General features: G+C 42.1%; 1 protein-coding gene across 1 annotated transcript in view; it reads left to right on the plus strand.

Moving 5' to 3' along the window:
• The window catches only part of DZANK1 (double zinc ribbon and ankyrin repeat domains 1), a 70,447-nt gene extending 51,860 nt beyond the window's left edge, over nt 1–18,587 (plus strand). Inside the window, exons 15-23 of the mRNA XM_014530106.1 lie at nt 2,823–2,945; nt 3,766–3,930; nt 5,195–5,399; nt 9,804–9,907; nt 11,866–11,940; nt 13,705–13,801; nt 14,902–15,002; nt 17,579–17,659; nt 18,199–18,587. Of these exons, the coding sequence (XP_014385592.1) occupies nt 2,823–2,945; nt 3,766–3,930; nt 5,195–5,399; nt 9,804–9,907; nt 11,866–11,940; nt 13,705–13,801; nt 14,902–15,002; nt 17,579–17,659; nt 18,199–18,330 (1,083 nt within the window). The 3' untranslated portion in view covers nt 18,331–18,587. The remainder of the gene's footprint in view (nt 1–2,822; nt 2,946–3,765; nt 3,931–5,194; nt 5,400–9,803; nt 9,908–11,865; nt 11,941–13,704; nt 13,802–14,901; nt 15,003–17,578; nt 17,660–18,198) is intronic.
• Nucleotides 18,588–19,239: the final 652 nt, after the last annotated feature.

Here is a 19,239-nt window from a genome sequence, read left to right on the forward strand (position 1 = left end):
TCAAGATACTAAAAATCCAATAAATATGCTTTATTTGGGAAAGAGAGAGAGGAGAGCAGAAAGTTTGGTCTTTGTTTATATATTTCATCTTTAGCTGAGCTGCATTGAGTGTTCTGTGCATGTGTGTTCACAGGTCAGTAAGAGATGTGAGTACACAGAATTTGGGGATCTCTTCTCTGTCTTCTTTCTGAGAGCCCCCTACCTCTTCAGTAGCCAAATATTACTCTGCTTCAGTCTTTTGGTTTTCCTACCCAGAAATACATTTCCTACCTTTTTACATGCACTATGTGGACTGTCCTTAGCACCAGGCTAAAAGGAAACTAACTTTGTATAATCCCCTTCCCTCCTGTAGGTACTTGCTGCAGGAGTCTATCTGCTTCTGTTCATTCTCCAGTGCCTATATTTGCATTAAGAGCAGATTTTAGAGTTCTTTTATGTGTGGAGTCATTTGGTATGGTCTTACTCCATCATTACCAGAAGGAAAATCTATAGTTTTTTTCAAAGATGACTTTATAATATGTGTGTGTGTGTGTGTGTGTGTGTTTTCAGAACTGAGACTAAAAACATGCTAATGAGCTGACAAATTTAATAAGAAAACCCACCTATTCCCAAATCAAATCAGATGCAATTTTAGGGTAGGATTTTGTTAACTGATATTTGTTTATCTCTCTAAATTAACTTGTCTTCAGACTGTATGTCACTCTCCCATCATGAAATTGCACTTTATAATTTTCCAAGGCACCAGAGAGAAAAATAGTGAGATTGGAAAAGCATAAACAAAGAGAACTAGTTCTTTGGAATTCTTGGGGTGATCTTGCAGATAGATTGAAGTAAATTGCCAAACAAAAATTTATTTTCTCAGGCATCTTAGACTTCTTATATAAATAGTAAAGTAAATTGATTTGTCAGAGATGTAGTTGTTTCTGGGTCTCACTTATCAACAAAACTATTTCATGAACAATTACAAAATTGAGTTTGTTTTCAAAGTTGTATTTCTATTTGAATAGTATATCAGGGTTTTGATGTCACAATAGTATTTATCATTGAAGTGCCATTAAAGTAACAGTGCATGTCCAATCTGATAGCTGTATGCCTTTTCTTTGTTTAGCACCATTAATTTGAATGTGGTAAGATTACTTTTCTTTTTTTAAAGCAGTGTTATATTTTTAAAAATTCACTTGTCCTGGCTGGTGTGGCTGGGTTGGTTGATCGTGGTCCCATTTACCAAAAGGGTCACTAGTTCGATTCCAGGGCATGATACATATTTTTCTCTCATATTGATATTTTTCTCTCTCATTTCCCTTCCTCCCTCCCTCTCTAAAATCAATAAAAACATATATTTTTAAAATTCACTTAAATAGTAGATGTATTTAAGCAAAAGATCTGAAGGCTTTATATTTAGAAACCCACGTCGGCAAGTTTTATTAAAACCCTCTTTTAACAGGATAAATTGAAACTTAAGTCTGAAGCAAAAGTGTGCAAAGGGTTTCTATTTTGATTTATCCCAAGGCATCTCACTCTACTTCACAGAAATGGGCTGAGGGTCAGTGTTCACAAAGCAGATCTTCCTGCTCAGTCTCTGGATGTTGGGGGCTGCTGTGGCCTCTGTCTGTTTTAGGATAACAGAACAGTCCCTGAAGTAAAACAGGATAGAGCTGGGCAAATAAAGTTAACTGAAATAATGATGTTTGAGGAAAAATTGCCCTTAGAAAGCATTTTCCCTAGTGTACGCATTCTTAGTAGTAGTATACATGGAAGGTATGACCATACCATGTTTAGTTATTGATTGAATCAATTATTCATTGATTTATTCCTTCATTTAGTAACTACTTAAATGACTCCCATGTGCTAAGGTACCAGGCACTATGCTGGTAGGGAAAAAATGTGAAATGGTAGTCCTTTTCCTTAAAGAAATCAGGATCTAGTGGAAAGAAAGATGAGAAGGGGAGGAAGCTGACCTAGGGAGCTTGACCCTGTGCTAACTGTTCTTACATAATTAATTTTCATTAGTCATCGGGGATCCCCCTACAGACCTGTGAGAAAGCTGTTGTATTGAAAAGGGTTTGTGGAGTCATGGGTAAAAGTCAGGGCCTGGGTTCAAATCTTAGGTCTTACCCTATCTGTGCATCAGTTTCCCTTTCTGTAAAACAGAGATGATTATGGCATCCACCTCACAGGTCTGTTGTGCGAACTGATGTGAGGGTATTAGGGGCAGTGTGCAGAACAGTGCCTGCATGTAGTAGGTAACTATGTAGCAATGATGAAGAATATCATCCTTAGTTGTTTGATGAGAAAACCTTTTACTAGGCAATGCAAGTAAGTAGTAGGAGCAAAGATTCTAATATAGGTCTACCTATCAAAGTGTCAGAAATTCTTATGAAACAATTCTATCTCCCTTCCCAAAGTAATTCTTTACATGTGTCAGGAGTGGAAAATAAATTCACATTTCCAGATCGAAACCAGAACCCCAAATGATAGAAGATAAACTTCAATGGTGACACCTTAGGTAGCTCAGCTGTCCTTACACTCTTTCTTTGTTAATGTTGGTATAGTAAATCAACAGTAGGCTTGCTAGCTCTGGTATTAAAGACACTGAAGAATATTAAGTTGTGTAAGGCAGCAGTTTCATCAACTTTCTGTGAAGGAATGCATGCTCTTTGTACAAATTTATTAATTGGTGAAGCTTAGGATAGTTTTTCTCTTTTGGGCGGAAATACCTTATTTCCGGGTCTGGTGTTGATTTGGGGCTTTTTTCTTTTCTGTGGGAGGGGAATTGGAGAAGATAGTATTAATCTGCCTGTCAATGCCGTTGTGTTCACTAGTCCATGTGCAGTGGAGAAAAAGCTGGTCCTGCGCCCACTCTGAAAGGGGAGACCATTTCCTGCTCCAAATGCGGTCGCCAGAACCGCCCAGGTGCTTTCTTCTGTGACTGGTGTGGAGCCACGGTGGGTATTTTAACACTGAGCTTCTTGGTGCAGAGCCCCTCACCCCAACCCTAGAAAGAGCCAGGCTCCCCCTCTTCCACGACCTTGCTGAAATCACACCTTGGGATTTGGGTCCTGGCACCTAAGAATCTGGAGACCAGGATGATTAATTCTCTTAAATTGAGAATGGTCTCTCATTGCTGTTTTAATTTGTATTTCTTTGAGATTAAACTTTTTCACTCATTTGTTGACTGTTGATATTTTTTCTTTTATGAATTGTCTGCTTACCTTTTAAATAAAGCACTCAAAATTATTTATCTGAGTGTTTTATGTAAATAATACAAAAGATTTAGTGAAGGGTTAGTCTTTCTTCTCATCCCTGTCCCACAGCTCCTCTCCCTAGAAGCAATCTTTGTTACCCAGTATGTGAGCTGTTCTTTCAGCCATTCAATGCATTAGTAAGTAAACTGGTGGTAGTTTAGATATATTGCACCTAGCAATACATCTAGTTAGTAACCTCCTCATTCTTTTCAGCAGTTTCATAATATTCCACTGTCTGTATGTACCATGATATAGTTAGGCCATCCTCTATTGCTGGACATTTAGGTTGTTTCCAGTTATTTTCTCTAAAATCACAATCCTTCAGGGAATGGTCTTGAATACACTTCTTTGTGTACTTGTCCATCCATAGGGTAAAATACACAGTTATTCTAAAAGGTAGAATTGCAAGGATGGAGGGTATGGGCATGTGTTATTTTGATGACTGGTATGGAAATAATTTATATGAGAAAGGTATGACCCTAATATAAATGAAATTATAAAAATATTTTCTGTCCTCTAGCCTGTCATTGCTACCTGCTTCTCTGTTTGCCTCAAATGTGGGGCCAACAATCACCCATCTGCCCGATTCTGTGGCTCCTGTGGTATTTACCTGAAGTCCTTGGCAAAACTTAGTGTGGACAACAGCCGGGCTCTAGCTGCTGGAGAACCGGGCCCTTTTGCTGAGGTGAGGCCTCCACTGTAAGAACTGGTGCCTGGGAAGAGGTTGTAAGTGAATTTGTGTGCTCTCCTCTATGAATGAACCCAGGGAAAGAGAGCCAAAACATTTAGGCCTTTCACATGGATTTTTCAACTAGGTGTGGAAATAAAATTAATTAATTTGGGTTTTAAACACTCGAGTGATTTCTTCAGAAATCAAATATCTATCATTTATTTACAATAGATTGAAGTGTAATTGCATTTGCAAGGCAATAGATATAATATCTTTTAGGAGAAGTGGATTTAAAATATATGAGAGAGGAAGTACTTCTCTTGAATGTCTTATGTAGCACACGAAGAACTTTCCCCAAGGCTCTTTTATATTTTAGAAACTTAGATCAGGTATATAAAATTGCTTTTTCCATTTATAAAAACTGGACATGGTTTGAGGAAAAGTTCACAAGGTTATTTTCAGAAGGACTTAAACACTCACCAGCTTTATGTTAGCCTTTCATGAATTTCTCTATAAACTATATGAGTACTTCAGGTTTCTTCTTATCTCTTCATTAGAAGAATTAATAATTATTAGAGAGAATGCACATGCACTTAGTAACTTTGTGTTCATTTTTAGGAAATTCATAGCCTTCTTAATCCAAATTGGGTTGTATATCCTGGGACTGCCAATAGTCTACATGGCACCTTTGTGCAAATGTGACCTTTCCTGAAGACACTTGAGTGCCATCTGTTGGAAATTGATTATAATATACTAATTTTGTTAGAAAGACATTTTCTATCCACCATAAAAATTATCCTAATAAATATGCAAATATATCATGTCCACTATGTGAATAGTACCCTTTTAGATGCAGTGCACAACCTAGATAACCTTACATGTTGCTTCTCTTATGTCCTCAGGTCCAGACGTAGGGGACTATTTCACAGGAAATATTGGTGCCCAGAGGTTGTGTGTGGATGGATAGTAAAGTCTGTGCTTTAATGGAGTGTAGGGCTGGGAAGATAGGTATCTTCCAGGCCTCAGGCAGGACAGGTAACATCAGTGGATTTGCTGAATTTGAGACAGTAAATGGCTAAGGGGATGGGGCTAGGAGTTGCTGGGAAAACAGAAGCAAGGAAGATGAGGCAAGGGCTGAAAACCCTCTTTTAGGGTCGGTGTTAAAATACACTTGTTGTTGTTTTTTGAGATACTTTTACTTCTGATTACAATTGTTTTCCGAGGGTAATATGAAGGATTAATAAAATTATAATATTTTATGTTTCTGCCTCACTTGTAGTCCCGATCTGCCTGGCAGTCCCTGAATGTTCCTTTACCCAAACATGATGGGACTAAGAAGAATGTAGGTACACAGACCACTGGCCTGTTCTACCCATCTGGCAACCTGCTAGCAAAAAAGGAACTGGAAATGGCTTCTCATCAGCAGAGGCAGGAGAAAATGAGTGACCATAAGCCTCTCCTTACAGCCGTCAGCCCAGGAAGAGGTGAGGATAAAAATATGCTTTCTTGTCAGGAGGGAACTCACTCTTTCTTTGAAAGAAAATCTCTATTTTTCTTCCTTTAGATTTATTTTTATATATAAGAAATAAGTTCCTTTATTTTACTTTTTTAAAGGAATTTTCATTGGAATTAAACTGCTCTTCCTTTAACTTTTAGTAGTGATGTTTTGACTCACAGTCCCCTCTTCTAGTTTGTAAATTAAATAGCACACATGGACTTCTACTATATGGCAGAAATGTTAACCTGTGTTGTTATTGCTGTTTGCTATTATCTCTTTATGTTATTGTGGTAACATTGACATAAAAATTCACCCTCTTAACCATTTTAAAGTGTACAATTCAGCAACCTTTAGTACATTAGTAATATTATACAACCGTCACCACTCTATGTCCAGAACTTTTTATCATGCCAAAGTAAACCCTATTCTCTTTTTTTTTAAACTAAATCTTTATTGTTCAGATTATTACAGTTGTTCCTCTTTTTCCCCCCATAGCTCCCCTCTACCTGGTTCCCACCCCACGCTCTGCCCTTACCGCCCCCCCCCACTGTCCTCATCCATAGGTGTACGATTTTTGTCCAGTCTCTTCCTGCACCCCCCACACCCCTTTCCCCCTGAGAATTGTCAGTCCACTCCCTTTCTATGCCCCTGATTCTATTATATTCACCAGTTTATTCTGTTCATCAGATTTTTTATTCACTTGATTTTTAGATTCACTTGTTGATAGATATGTATTTGTTGTTCATAATTTTTATCTTTACCTTTTTCTTCTTCTTCCTCTTCTTAAAGGATACCTTTCAGCATTTCATATAATACTGGTTTGGTGGTGATGAACTCCTTTAGCTTTTTCTTATCTGTGAAGCTCTTTATCTGACCTTCAATTCTGAATGATAGCTTTGCTGGATAAAGTAATCTTGGTTGTAGGTTCTTGCTATTCATCACTTTGAATATTTCTTGCCACTCCCTTCTGGCCTGCAAAGTTTCTGTTGAGAAATCAGCTGACAGTCGTATGGGTACTCCCTTATAGGTAACTGACTTTTTTTCTCTTGCTGCTTTTAAGATTCTCTCTTTGTCTTTTGCTCTTGGCATTTTAATTATGATGTGTCTTGGTGTGGTCCTCTTTGGATTCCTTTTGTTTGGGGTTCTCTGCACTTCCTGGACTTGGAAGTCTATTTCTTTCACCAGGTAGGGGAAGTTTTCTGTCATTATTTCTTCAAATAGGTTTTCAATATCTTGCCCTCTCTCTTCTTCTGGTACCCCTATAATTCTGATGTTGGTACGCTTGAAGTTGTCCCAGAGGCTCCTTACACTATCTTCGTATTTTTGGATTCTTTTTTCATTTTGCTTTTCCGGTTGGGTGTTTTTTGCTTCTTCGTATTTCAAATCTTTGACTTGATTCTTGCGATCCTCTGGTCTGCTGTTGGGAGTCTGTATAATATTCTTTATTTCAGTCAGTGTATGCTTAATTTCTAGTTGGTCCTTTATCACAACATCGAGGGTCTCACTAGATTTCTTAAGGATCTCAATACATTTATCGGCGGTTTCCATAAAATTCTTGAAAAATCTTAGAACCGTGGTTTTGAACTCTATATCCAGTCGTTTGCTGTCCTCCATTTCTGTCATTTGTGACCTGTTTCTTTGTCTTCGCATTTTGTCTGCTTCCCTGTGTTGGTAGAGTGGTTTTGTGTGCTAGGTGTCCTACAGGGCCCAGTGGCTCAGCCTCCCCAGTTACCTGAGGTGGACACTCTTGGTGCACCCCCTTGTGGGCTTTGTGCACAGTCTTGTTGTAGTTATGCCTTGATTGTTTTAGGTGTCACTGGGAGGAATTGACCTCCAGGCCAATTGGCAGTGAGAATCAGCTGTGTCTGCAGTGGGAGAACTTCTGTGCTGAAGACACCCTTCTGGGGCAAGACTTGCTTCAGTGGGGCTTTGGTGCTCACTGAGTCTGCCCCCTGAGTGTGTTCCTTATGAATCTGAGGAGTTGTAATCTGGGTGGTCCCACTCTGACCACTGGGTACACTGGCTCTTGGATCTAAGGAGGTGCTAATTAAGCCTCTTCCTGAGGTTACCCAGCAGGAGCTATGAAGAGATATGCAGATTCCCCTTCCTTTTTTGGGGGTTTGGGGGTGCCCAGATGAGGCCCAGCTGAGAAGCAATGCAAGCTGCTGTGGGGCCTTGGGCCTTCTCTTGGAAGTTCATGCAAAAGCCTATGCGCACAGCTTGGGTGGGGCGGGGTCTCAGGGAATTAACAGGGCAGAGCAAACAGCTATGGCTGATCCTCAGTCCTGCCCTAAGAGGCCCTGGCTGGTCTCAGTGCCCTGCGGTAATTGCTGCAAGTACCTCTCAGAGAAAGCTGCCCTCGAGTTCCGACCGATGCCAGACAGTCCAGTTTCTCCCCATATGAGTCTGGGTCCCCAGAGACTAGCCTGGAACTGGAGTTCAGAGCGGGAGCGTGTGTCTCCCTCCCGATTGAAAAAGACAACCGCGTCCTCAGTTGCCAGCCCTTTCCACGCGCATGCCTCCTCTGTACCTCTGCACTTTACTTCCGCACCTCCTCTGAGTCTCAGTGTGCTTTTCTCTTTCCTTCTAGTTGTAGAATTTCCACTCAGCCAGCCTTCCTGTGGTTCTGGATGATGTCCGTTTTGTCTTTTAGTTGTATTTTTGAAGTGGTTGTGCGAGGCAGCAATTTCCGGTGTTTACCTATGCCGCCATCTTGCTTTCTCTCAACCCTATTCTCTTTAAGCGGTCACTTCCCACATCTCCTCTCCCAAGTGCTTGGCAACTATGAATCCACTTTTTGTGCTTTTATCTCTTCTGGACATTTTATATAAATGGGAAGCATATATGGTCTTTTGTGACTGACTTCTTTCACCTAGTGTAATGTTTTCAAGGCTCATCCATATTTTGGCATGTTTTAGGTTTTCATTCTTTTTTATAGCTGAATAATAATCTATTATAAGGATTTATGACATTTTGTAGATTCATTTATCAGTTGATGGACATTTGAGTTTTGTTCACCTTTTGGTTATTATGAATAATACTGCTGTGAACATTTATGTATAAGTTTTTCTGTGGACATGTTTTCATTTCTCTTGGGTATATACATAGGAGTGCAATTGCTGGGCCAAATGATAAAATTATGTTTAACATTTCCATACTGCTTTCCAAAGTGGCTGCACTATTTTACATTCTGCCCAGCATCGTATGAGGGTTCTGATTTCTCACATCTTTGCCAACACTTACTATATTTTCATTGTCGCCATCCTTGTAGGTATGACGTGGTCCCTCATTGTGCTTTTAATTAATATTTCCCTGATGACTAATGATATTGTCTTTTCATGTGCTTATTGGCCATTATATTTTTTCTCTGGAGAAATGTCTATTCAGATCATTTTTCCATTTTTAAATTTGGTTGCTTGTCTTTTGTAATTGAGATGTTCAAGTGTTCAACATATTGATGGGGATGTATACATTTGCCAAAGCTCCAATTGTAAATTTTATATACAGGTTATATAAATATATATATATATGTATGTATGTTAATACTCACCCAGGATTTGTTGTTAGAGAGAGAGGAAGGGAAAAGAGAGAGAGAGGGAGAGAGGGAGAGAGAGAGAAACACTGATCGCTTGCCCGCTGTACGAACCCCACTAGGGATTAAACCTGCAACCTAGATATGTGCCCTCACTAGAAATCAAACCTGCAACCCTTTGGTGTATAGAATGAAGCTCCAACCAACTGAGCCACCTGGCCAGGGCTCAAATTGTACATTTAATATAAGTAGGTGCATTTTACTAATGTTATATCTCAATATGGTTAATTTAAACATAATTTTAAAAGAATAAAAGAAAAAGACCTAATGTGCAACAATCAAAATATGTTCTTTTGAGATTCTAGGACAGCGGTTCTCAACCTATGGGTCGCGACCCCTTTGGCGGTCGAATGACCCTTTCACAGGGGTCCCCTAAGACCATCCTGCATATCAGATATTTACATTACGATTCATAACAGAGCAACATTACAGTTAATGAAGTAGCAACGAAAATAATTTTATGGTTGGGTCACAACATGAGGAACTGTATTTAAAGGGCCAGAAGGGTTATGAAGTAGCAACGAAAATATGGTTGGGTCACAACGTGAGGAACTGTATTTAAAGGGCCAGAAGGTTGAGAACCACTGTTCTAGAATATTCTATAATTAATCATGTGTAAAAAGAAGCTGGGAACAAAAATGGAACTTATAGTACATAGCTGAGGTTCAAGTAAGCAAAAACCATCACAAAGTTTGGCAAATGAAAACAACCTTTCTGAGAATACATGATCCACATCAGCATTTTCTTTCTTAGCCTCAGAAGAATTAACCATGTGGATGGGTTTCTCCTCTTCTTTAGGATACTGGAGAAAACAGTTGGATCACATCTCTGCTCACCTCAGGGCTTATACTCAGAACAACTCTGAATTCCGGGCCTTGATTGCAGAACCCAGGATGGGAAAAGTGAGTAGACTCTGAATGGAACTTCCACCTCACAGTGTCCTACGGGATCAGGCTGAAGTACCCTCCGCCAACTTCACCTGAAATTGTACTTTGCTTGGCTCCTTTCCCTTTGCTGTCCTGCTTTCTACATTTCCTTACTATCCTCCCCTGCAGGCACTGCCTTTATAAATCACCTGCACATGAGTCTTGTCCTAGGGTCTGCTCCTGGGCACCTGACCTAAGACAGTAAATTGTGAGCATCTCATGCTTTTAGATGCCACATGCTGTGGAAATCCTGATGGTCAGAGCCAAATGACCCAGAATAGTTTAATCCAGCCAAATTGTCTTCTTAAACCCTACACTATATTATCAATAGTAATTATGAGATTTAACTATATAACAATATCTGTATCATGTTTATCATCTCTAGTCCTCAAAACAAACTTTCAAGGTAGGAGTATTACCACTGTGGCAGTTTTTAAAACATGGCCACAGATTCTTCGACAGTCTTCCCTTTAGAAGATGGAATCTATATCTCCTCACCTTGAGTCTGGTGGGCTTGTGACTGTTGGACAAGGGTATGTCAGAAATGATGCTCTGGGAGTCCCAAGGTGTGGTCATGTAGGCACATGGCTTCCTCTCGCTTGGCATGCTCATCTCACAACTCCTTGAAGCCCAGCCATCCTGCTGTGAGAAGCCCAAGCCCATGGCGTGGCCACATTAGGTGCACCCGTCTGCAGCTCCAGATGAATTCAGTCCTCGAGTCATCCCAGCTCAGGAGCCAGGCAGTGAGTGATGAGACTTTAGGTCATTCCAGTTCCCAAACATGAAGCCACCTCTAGCCATGTGAGTCTTTGCAGCTGAGACCTCAGATGTATAGAACAAAAACAAGCCATTGCTGCTGGGCCCCATTGGAATCCATGAACATATAAAAATGGGAGTTGTTTGATGCAACTGAGTCTGGGATTTTTTACACTGCAGTAGATAATCAGAACAAAACCTACCTGACACCCAGGGACGCTGGCTCAGAGAGGTTTGGTGACTTCCCTAGGACCGCACTGCTAGGTCTCGGAGGGATTCAGGCTTTGAAGCAGGTCTGTCAGGCCCCAAACACCATGCCCTTTATCTGCTGTTGTAAAGAGACACCTTGTAAGAAGACCTGTTCCTCTGTCACGAGACTAGAGGAACCTTTGAAAATCAACCTGTCTGCTCCTCTGCCACTGAAAGTCCAACATTGAAACTATTTCATGGTCAAGTATTGCTCAATTTCCTTTGATCATCTATTTTGATGGTTTGTTAGTTTTTTTGGCCTAATCCAGTGGTCTGCAAACTATGGCCTGTGGGACAATTCTGGCCTGCCATCCAATTTTATAAAGTTTTATCGAATCACAGCTATACTCATTCATTTACTTATTTTCTGTAGCTGCTTTTGTGTTACAATGGCAATGCTGAGTATTCATGACAAGCACTCTATGGCCCACAAAACCTAAAACATTTACCATATGATCCTTAAAGCATTTGCTGATCTCTGGTTTGATCTAAATCCCTCCCACTGCTTACAGAGAAAGCTGCTTAACTATAATCATTGCCTTTGATTGCCAAGACCTGGCCCCCAGGACACCTTTTCCAAGGTGGTGGCATCCAACCATAGGGCTTGATTAAACTTAAAGCATGTCTCTTGTGTAAATTTGGATCTTGCTTCCTTATCCATTCTGGCAGTCTCTGCTCTTTAATTGGAGTATTTATTTAGTTCACTTATAATTAATGAAATTATAAATATGGCTAGTTTTGTGTCTGCAATTTTGCTATTTGTGTTCTATAGTATCTAGTTTTTTTTTCTGTTTATCTTTTTTGCCTTATTTTGTAGTAATTAAATATTTGATTGAATTTACAGTTTAACATGAATTTCTTCGTTGTAGCTCAGGGCACTGAGTTCCATACCCACAGTTGTGACTCCTCTCTAATTCTTTTTTTAAAAGCTTCTTTCTGCTACTGTCCATGAAGATGGCTATGAAGTTAGTATCAGGCTGAATTATGTTCAAGTCTCAAACAAGGTGAGTGAAACCTTCAGAAGTTATTTATTGGGGAATTGACTGAACTAGTAAATTATGGCTTATGATTTATTGAAGTGTTTCTGTGTAATTCATAGAAAGGAAAAGTTTCAAATATTATGGAACTTGAATTAGGCCAACACTTTCATGGAATTAGATAAATAACCGAGCTAAGCTTGAGAGAAGCCAGCTTTCGGGCACATAGTGATACAGTGAGAACAGGAATTGTCACCCACCCGATTGGGCCTGTGATTTTCAGCCTTATTTCTATTCACTGACATCTGATGGCAGGTCTGTGATACAACTGCTTTGGGAAAAGACTGACAAAACTGTTTGCTGACATGTACTATGACCTGTTTGCCTATAAAAAAGAAACCAACCGCTGTGGCCATGTCTCCTTTGATCTGCCCTCTTATATGGTGACTGGGGCATTGCCACAGAGCCTGTACGTGTGTAAGTGATATTGGCAACTTTAAATGTCATTGGACAAGAAGTCAAAATATACAAAAGAAGAATTGGTGGATTGAGAAGATGGGTAAAGAAGGCAAGGAAAAGGAGAGGAACTCCTATTTATTAGGTTCTGGCCATCCCCAGCAGGGTGTTAACAATGTCTTTAAAATTAAGATAGATTCATGGGCCCTGCCTACCTCACAGGGAGGCTGGGCATATCCAAGGGATAAGGCATATGAAAGTGCTGTGAAACCAAGTAAAGCACTAAATGCCATGTTTCTGGTGTGGCCAGAGCAGAGCTTAGGTCAGGGAGGTATTTCAGGAGAAGGGGAGTGAAGGACTTGGGACAAGGCAGGGGAAGGAGCTAAATGAGCAAGTGGTCACAAGTAATGTCTGGCTTTAGCTGGATCCACGAGGAGCTCTGGATTGTGAATGACACCACACAGTTGTCCCCAGTTGAGGCAGGGAGGGGCGGGGCATAACTTCTACAGTAAGGCAGCACCCAACTACTGAGGGCAGGAGAAGGGGGTCAGCTGTGAGCTGTTAGCAACCAACACAGCAGCTGACCAGTTAGGGGGAACTGGGTTGGCACCAATAGCATCTACAACATGCTATCTATCAAGTAGAAGGGGAGTAAATATGCCCAGGCTCACTGTTTTTTCTTAGCCTGCACTTTGTGTTCAGAAAGTAGCAGGCGATTCCCTATGGCAGGAGCCGGCAGCCACGTGAGGGTAGGATGGATACAGGATTTCAAGCCTGGCCTATGTATTATCTATCCTCATTTTATAAACATCTGTTTCACCTCATTTTACTTTCACAACATCCCTTTGAGGCAGGTCATAATATTTCCACTTTGTGGGTGAGGGAACTGAAAGGCTCAGAGAAGTTAAGCAACTTGCTTCTTCTAAGATCCCTAATCTAGTAAGTGACAGAACCAGGATTTAAATTCTACAGCCTAAGCCTCCCCACCCTGCCACCTAATTCCAAGACACAGAAAGGTTTTAAGCAGAGTCAGGACATGGTTACTTATAAAAAGGGTGAGTGGGCAGCCACATGGAAGGTGGGCTGGCAGGAACTTGTTGGGAGGCTATTGTGATAATCCACCGGTGTGAGGCTGTAATGACCGAGAGGAGGGGCCAGACTGAGGACCTGTTTAAGAGGCTGAATGAACAGAACATCCTGGGTGTGAGGGAGTTGTAGGAAGGATGTCCAGGTGTGGACAGAGTTGTCATTAACAGAAAGAGGAACAGGTTGGCAGGGAGGTGTTAGGACACAGCAGCCTTATCATCACGGTGCTTGCATTTTTTTATTGGCCAGAACTTTTACCTGAGTAAGGCGATGAATTTCAGCGACCACTTCCTGAGCACTGTCACCGAGGGTGGTCACGGGATATTTGGCAGCAGGTATAGCTTGGGTAAGTTGTGCCCTTCCATTGATTTTATTTTATTATTTTTTTTATAAGTACATTACTATTAACATTGGTACAGTAGATACTATTCATTTATTTACTAGAGGCCCGGTGCACCAAATTCGTACACTGGAGGGGGGGGTCCCTTAGCTTGGATTGCAAGAGGGTGTAGGCCAGGCCAAAGGACCCCACCAGTGCATGATCGGGGCCAGGGAGGGATGCGGGAGGTTGGCCAGCCAGAGAGGGACCGCGGGAGGGCTCTCGGGCATGTCCAGCCCATCTCACCCAGTTCCAATCCGCCGGACCCCAGCAGCAAGCTAACCTACTGTCAGTGCATGTCATAGTGAGTGGTTGAGTGGTTTTAGCATATCATTAGCATATTACGCTTTGATTAGTTGAATGGCCGACTGGCCGACTGGACACTTAGCATATTAGGCTTTTATTATATAGGTTTTATAAATATATTTTATTGATTTCAGAGAGGAAGGGAGAGGGAGAGAGAGATAGAAACATCAATGATGAGAGAGAATCATTAATTGCCTGCTTTCTGCATGCCCCCTACTGGGGATTGAGCCCGCAACCCGAGCATGTGCCCTTGACCGGAATCAAACCAGGGCCCCTTCAGTCTGCAGGCCAACACTCTATCCACTGAGCCAAACCAGCTAGGGTCCTCCCATTGATTTTAAAGCCATTGACCAGAAACACACTGACTTGGCAAGGATGGCAGAATTGCTTAAAATTTGCCAGCCCAACCATATGTCTTACTTTCATGTTCCAGCCATTTTATTTCTCTGGCTTCCCTGAAGGCAGGGGTGAGACTTTTGAAGTCTTTTACAGGCTTAGGGAGATAAACAGGGGTGGAGTGCTCTTTGGGGACTAAAAACTATAGTCATTTCTATTCTTCTCCTCCACCCCACCCCCATCCTCTCAGGTCCTGGACTGAGATGAATGGCTACCGGAATCCTTCGTACCAGATTTAATCAAACAGAAATTTCTATAAAGTCTATTTTATCCTCTTGAGGGGCATGGCACTAGACTCTAGTTCTATATCTGTAGGGAGAGGCTGAGGGGGCATCATTTTGGTCCACAACTCTTTGTCATTCCAGTGAGCGACTACTGCCACAGCACCTCAGATACCACTGAAAAAATCAAGAGGACGAAGACTTTCAAGACCAGAACATTTCAAGAAAGGAAGGAGCAGCTTACAGTATGTGTATCCCTTGGTCCTTAACAGATGTCTTCTTTGGCCTGTCTACTTAATGTTTTATTTTGAGATTTTTTGTTTAATGGAAGAATTTTTTTTTTCATTTTTTGTTCCTTTTTTCATGACAGTTTGTATTGATTTTTTGGAATCCTTTAAAATATCTCAAGATGATTAATTAGAATTATTTAAAAATTCTCATCAGTGTCCTGAATCACCTCTGCTTCCTCTGGTGTCAGTTCTGTGTGCCCATCTTTCTCGTTCTTATTTTTGGTTTGTCTCAAATGTGATGATCCTTGGTTGTCTGGTCACATTAACAAATGAAGAGCTAGTTTGATTCTCACAAGCACCTGGCATGGGTGCCCAGCATGGGTGGGTCTGGAGTCTCTGTGTGGGTGGATGGGCATACTTGGGGCAGGCTTCCCTGGAGGGTTGTGGGCAGGGGCAGGAGAAAGTACAAGAAGGCCTTTCCTCTGGTGGTGAGGGTGGTGCTGCGAAGTACTCCGGTATGAGCTGTCTTCCAGACCCTTCCCTATGTCTGTCATAGAGGTTGGGGCTCTGCCCTTCTCGGGCCCCAGTGCTCCCAGGAGGTACCTGTGAGGCAAATCATGAACTCTCTGGAAAATAGCTATCAGGGTTTAAGCAGAGAGCAAAAGCCTCCTGTCCTTGCATTGGAGAGGAGGACACCAGCCATCTCAGCTACTTACAATAACGCCCTCTAATGACACACTCATGATGCGGCCCAGCACTCAGCTTCCACCCTCCTTGTTGATTAACTTTGAGCATCCGCAGGGCTCCCTGAAGAAAGCACACTCACCCTGGTTTTCACCCGGGTTTTTTCTTTGGTTAGATTTCCTTGTCAGTCAGATCCCATCAACTTTCAATCTCTGGATTCCTCACCATTTCTGATCCACTGATGGCATCCTTTCAGAGTTTCCACAGCTGGTAGAGTTTAAATAATTTCAGCGGGAGCTTTGCAGAAAGAGACAGTGGGTGTCCTTGCTCTGTCCACCACCTCACCTTGTAGTCAGTCCTCTGGCTGCAGCAGAGAACAGAGGTACTTGGCAACAAGCCCAGAGCCTGGGTCTCCAGCTGGCAGTAGGGATGGACACAGTGTCAGTCACGCCCTCCAGCTTTCAGTTAAGCCAGGCCCGCAGGGTCCTCAGGACGCACAAACCGCCGCCTAGCTTGCATTGTGATTCCTCTGGAGGCAGGGACTCTGCTCTTCATCTTGTGTCATAAACACTAATAAATTTGGGAAGAATACCTGAGAATTGTTGTAAACTTAATTGTTTATGATTCCTTGTACTCTACCTTTTCCCAGTTTGAAATATTGTCAGAAAGTATAAGAGAAGTATAGATTCCATAAACTTCATAACAATTTTACCATTTTGGAAATTCTACCCAGTTATTCTGTACATGATCTGAATCCCCCAGTGTTATGTGCCTTTATCTTCTCATTCTCATTTAGGGGACAAGTGACAGAAGCTATACCATCTGTTCATTCATCCAGTGATTACTTTTGAGCACATCTATTCTAGGTGCAGTTCTAGGTGTTGAAAATAAACAAAAGCCATAAAGGTCTCAGACCTCATGAAGTTGACATTCTAGTACATTTTTCCCATAAGGAATGGAATTCAGTATAAACAACTGCCCCCACCCTCCGATGGATTAGAGCACCTTGTTCTGAGCTGCTCACTGGGAGGACACAGGGTGAACCTTGCATCTTCTTCCAAAGGCTCAGAGGCCCTGGCCAGTGCCCTCATCCCCGTGGCTTCCAGGGAGCCAGGGAGGGGTGGTATTACTTCCGCTTTATAAACCGGGAAATGGTGGTCCTGGAACTATCCCATAGTCACCCCTGGGTGGGATCCAGTGGCAGAAACCTACTAGAGGTAATGTCTCCTGCTTTCTAGACTGCTTCCTTTAGTCTTCCAGTAGCCAGCATTTGCGCTCCTTTCTCCATAAGGAAAGATGATATAAAGATAAATTTCACTGCATTTTGAAACTATAATGATAATAAAATCTTCAGATTTCTGATGATAGGTAGATGGGAGGTTATTTTCCCCCCAAGCAAGAGGTTGACTTTATTGGTTCACTCACACCTCAGGTGAGCATGTATTGTGAACTGTCATACTTAGGCTGACTTTGAGCACTTTATACCAGCATGCAAAGTAAATTTTAGGATTCTCCTGGTTGCTTCTCCTAGAAATAGTCATAATAAAACTAGTGTGGTGTTTCTTGGTTTTGGTAAGATTTCTCCTTGCATCCCTGTCTTTAATAATGTAAAACAATGTGAGTGTGGTGTCCTTCATCAAGGCAGTGTTTCAAAGACCAGGAAAATGTACATTAGGTGGGTTTTTTCAGTGCTGCTGGCTGTTGGAGACCACATACACACACACACACACACACACACACACACACACACACACACACACGCTCTGCTCATGCTCCCCTGTCCCTGGGGCTCAGAACTTAACCCTGGAGAGGAAACATTTACCTCGAGGGTTGAGCCTGGGTAAGAGGGACTTGACAGTAAAAGTATTTTGTGGCGGTGGAAATGACCACATTCTGTAATGCTGCAGCCCGAAAACAGGCTCCTGCTGAAGGAAGTCGGACCGACAGGGGAAGGAAGAGTCTCTGTGATTGAACAGTTGCTTGATGAAGTAAGTGCAACCGAAGATCAAGTCTCCCTGGGGGTTCCAGCCTGTGTTTCATCTCTGTCTCTTTCAGATGGAAGTTCTGTCCAATGTTGTGACTATCACAGGGCCAGTTAAATTTTTTAATGCTGGGAATGGATTAAATGGCGAGTCCAAAGCTTTACATGAATTGTTGTTACCTCTTGCTAGTTTTTATGACAAAGGAAATAGGCAGAAAAGTGCATATGAGCCCAAATAACGTGCATGAAGGTGGACAGAATCCCTGGTCTGTGAGATCCCATGTGACCGTCATGTTTCCTAAAGAAGCAAGGTTGTCTGGGTGCCTACTCCTCCCGATGTGGAAACAGAAGTTTTACCACCCGAGTGACATGGCAGCTCTGTCTGTTCTTTGTTGGGTCTCGGGGTTCCTGATTCCCTTCTCTGTGGATTTAAAGCCATTTAGTTCCATTAAGGATGTTTGTTAGTGACTAAGAAGGCGATTAGGCGATTAGATGCTCCTGAGTGCAGGGTTTTGTGGCAGGCTTGTCCTTTTCCATGTGCTGCAGGGAGCAGATCCCAACTGCAGTGACAATGAAGACCGACCCGTTATTACCGTGGCTGTGATCAATAGGCACCATGAAGCAATCCCAGTCCTCGTGCAGAGAGGAGCAGACCTCGAGCGGCCGTGGGGACCGTAAGTGAGACACAATGGAGGAGAGTTCTGGCGCCATGCGGCAGCCAGCCAATACCTTGAGCTCTGCTGCAGCAGGATCAGCTACATGCATGCCCTGTGCAATGTCATCCACTTAGGCACCATCCGCACCCATTGTGGCCTTAGTGAGAGACTCAACCGCCCATATTTTCTAAATCTGGATAGAACGAAATCTTCAAAATGGACCTTTGGATTGCCTAAATTTTAGTAGCTTTTATAAAGGACGGTACATTTTGTTAATTCATGAATTGTATACTATCGTGGGGCTGGCAGGTTCTTAGTGCTTAGGGTGTTAACCAATTTTTCATCATGATCTGAATTGTTAAGGCCCGTAAGAGAAGAGAGCCCCACAGGAGTATACCCATGAAGTTAATACACAAAGAAAATGATATACAGTTGTCTCACATGTTAACATCACTGGGGAGGAGACGGGTCCATTTGAGTTCACCACATAATCTCCTGGTGCCTTGGTTTCCCCAGCTGTGAAGCAGGACAGAGTGATACCAAATCATGTGTGATGACTTTGTTACCTACTGTCCTAGTCTTGGTGCTGTCCTGCCTCTTGACCTCTCCCAGCCTGTGTTCCTGTTGCTCTCTTGCAAATAGTAGGAAACCTGGGGTGGAAAGTTCCTTGAGTATGGGTCCTTCCTGTTAACTGCCTATCCTGCTGACCAAGCTGTTGAACTAGAGGTCTCGAGGGGCATCCCAGGTGTCTAACATTACTGCCTCCTGAATTATTATTAAGACAGGGCCGAAGCCCAGGTCCGTGAATCATACTGCTGAGTATCTCAAGCCAGCATAGGGGACGAAAGTTCAGTAGTTTTGCTTCTGTTTTTCTCTGTTTCAAAATTTCTTCTAGTGTTTTTATTCAAAATATATCCCTCTTAATTTTTGA

The sequence above is a fragment of the Myotis brandtii genome, unplaced genomic scaffold, assembly GCF_000412655.1.
Source record: "Myotis brandtii unplaced genomic scaffold, ASM41265v1 scaffold72, whole genome shotgun sequence".
NCBI classification, from domain to species: domain Eukaryota; kingdom Metazoa; phylum Chordata; class Mammalia; order Chiroptera; family Vespertilionidae; genus Myotis; species Myotis brandtii.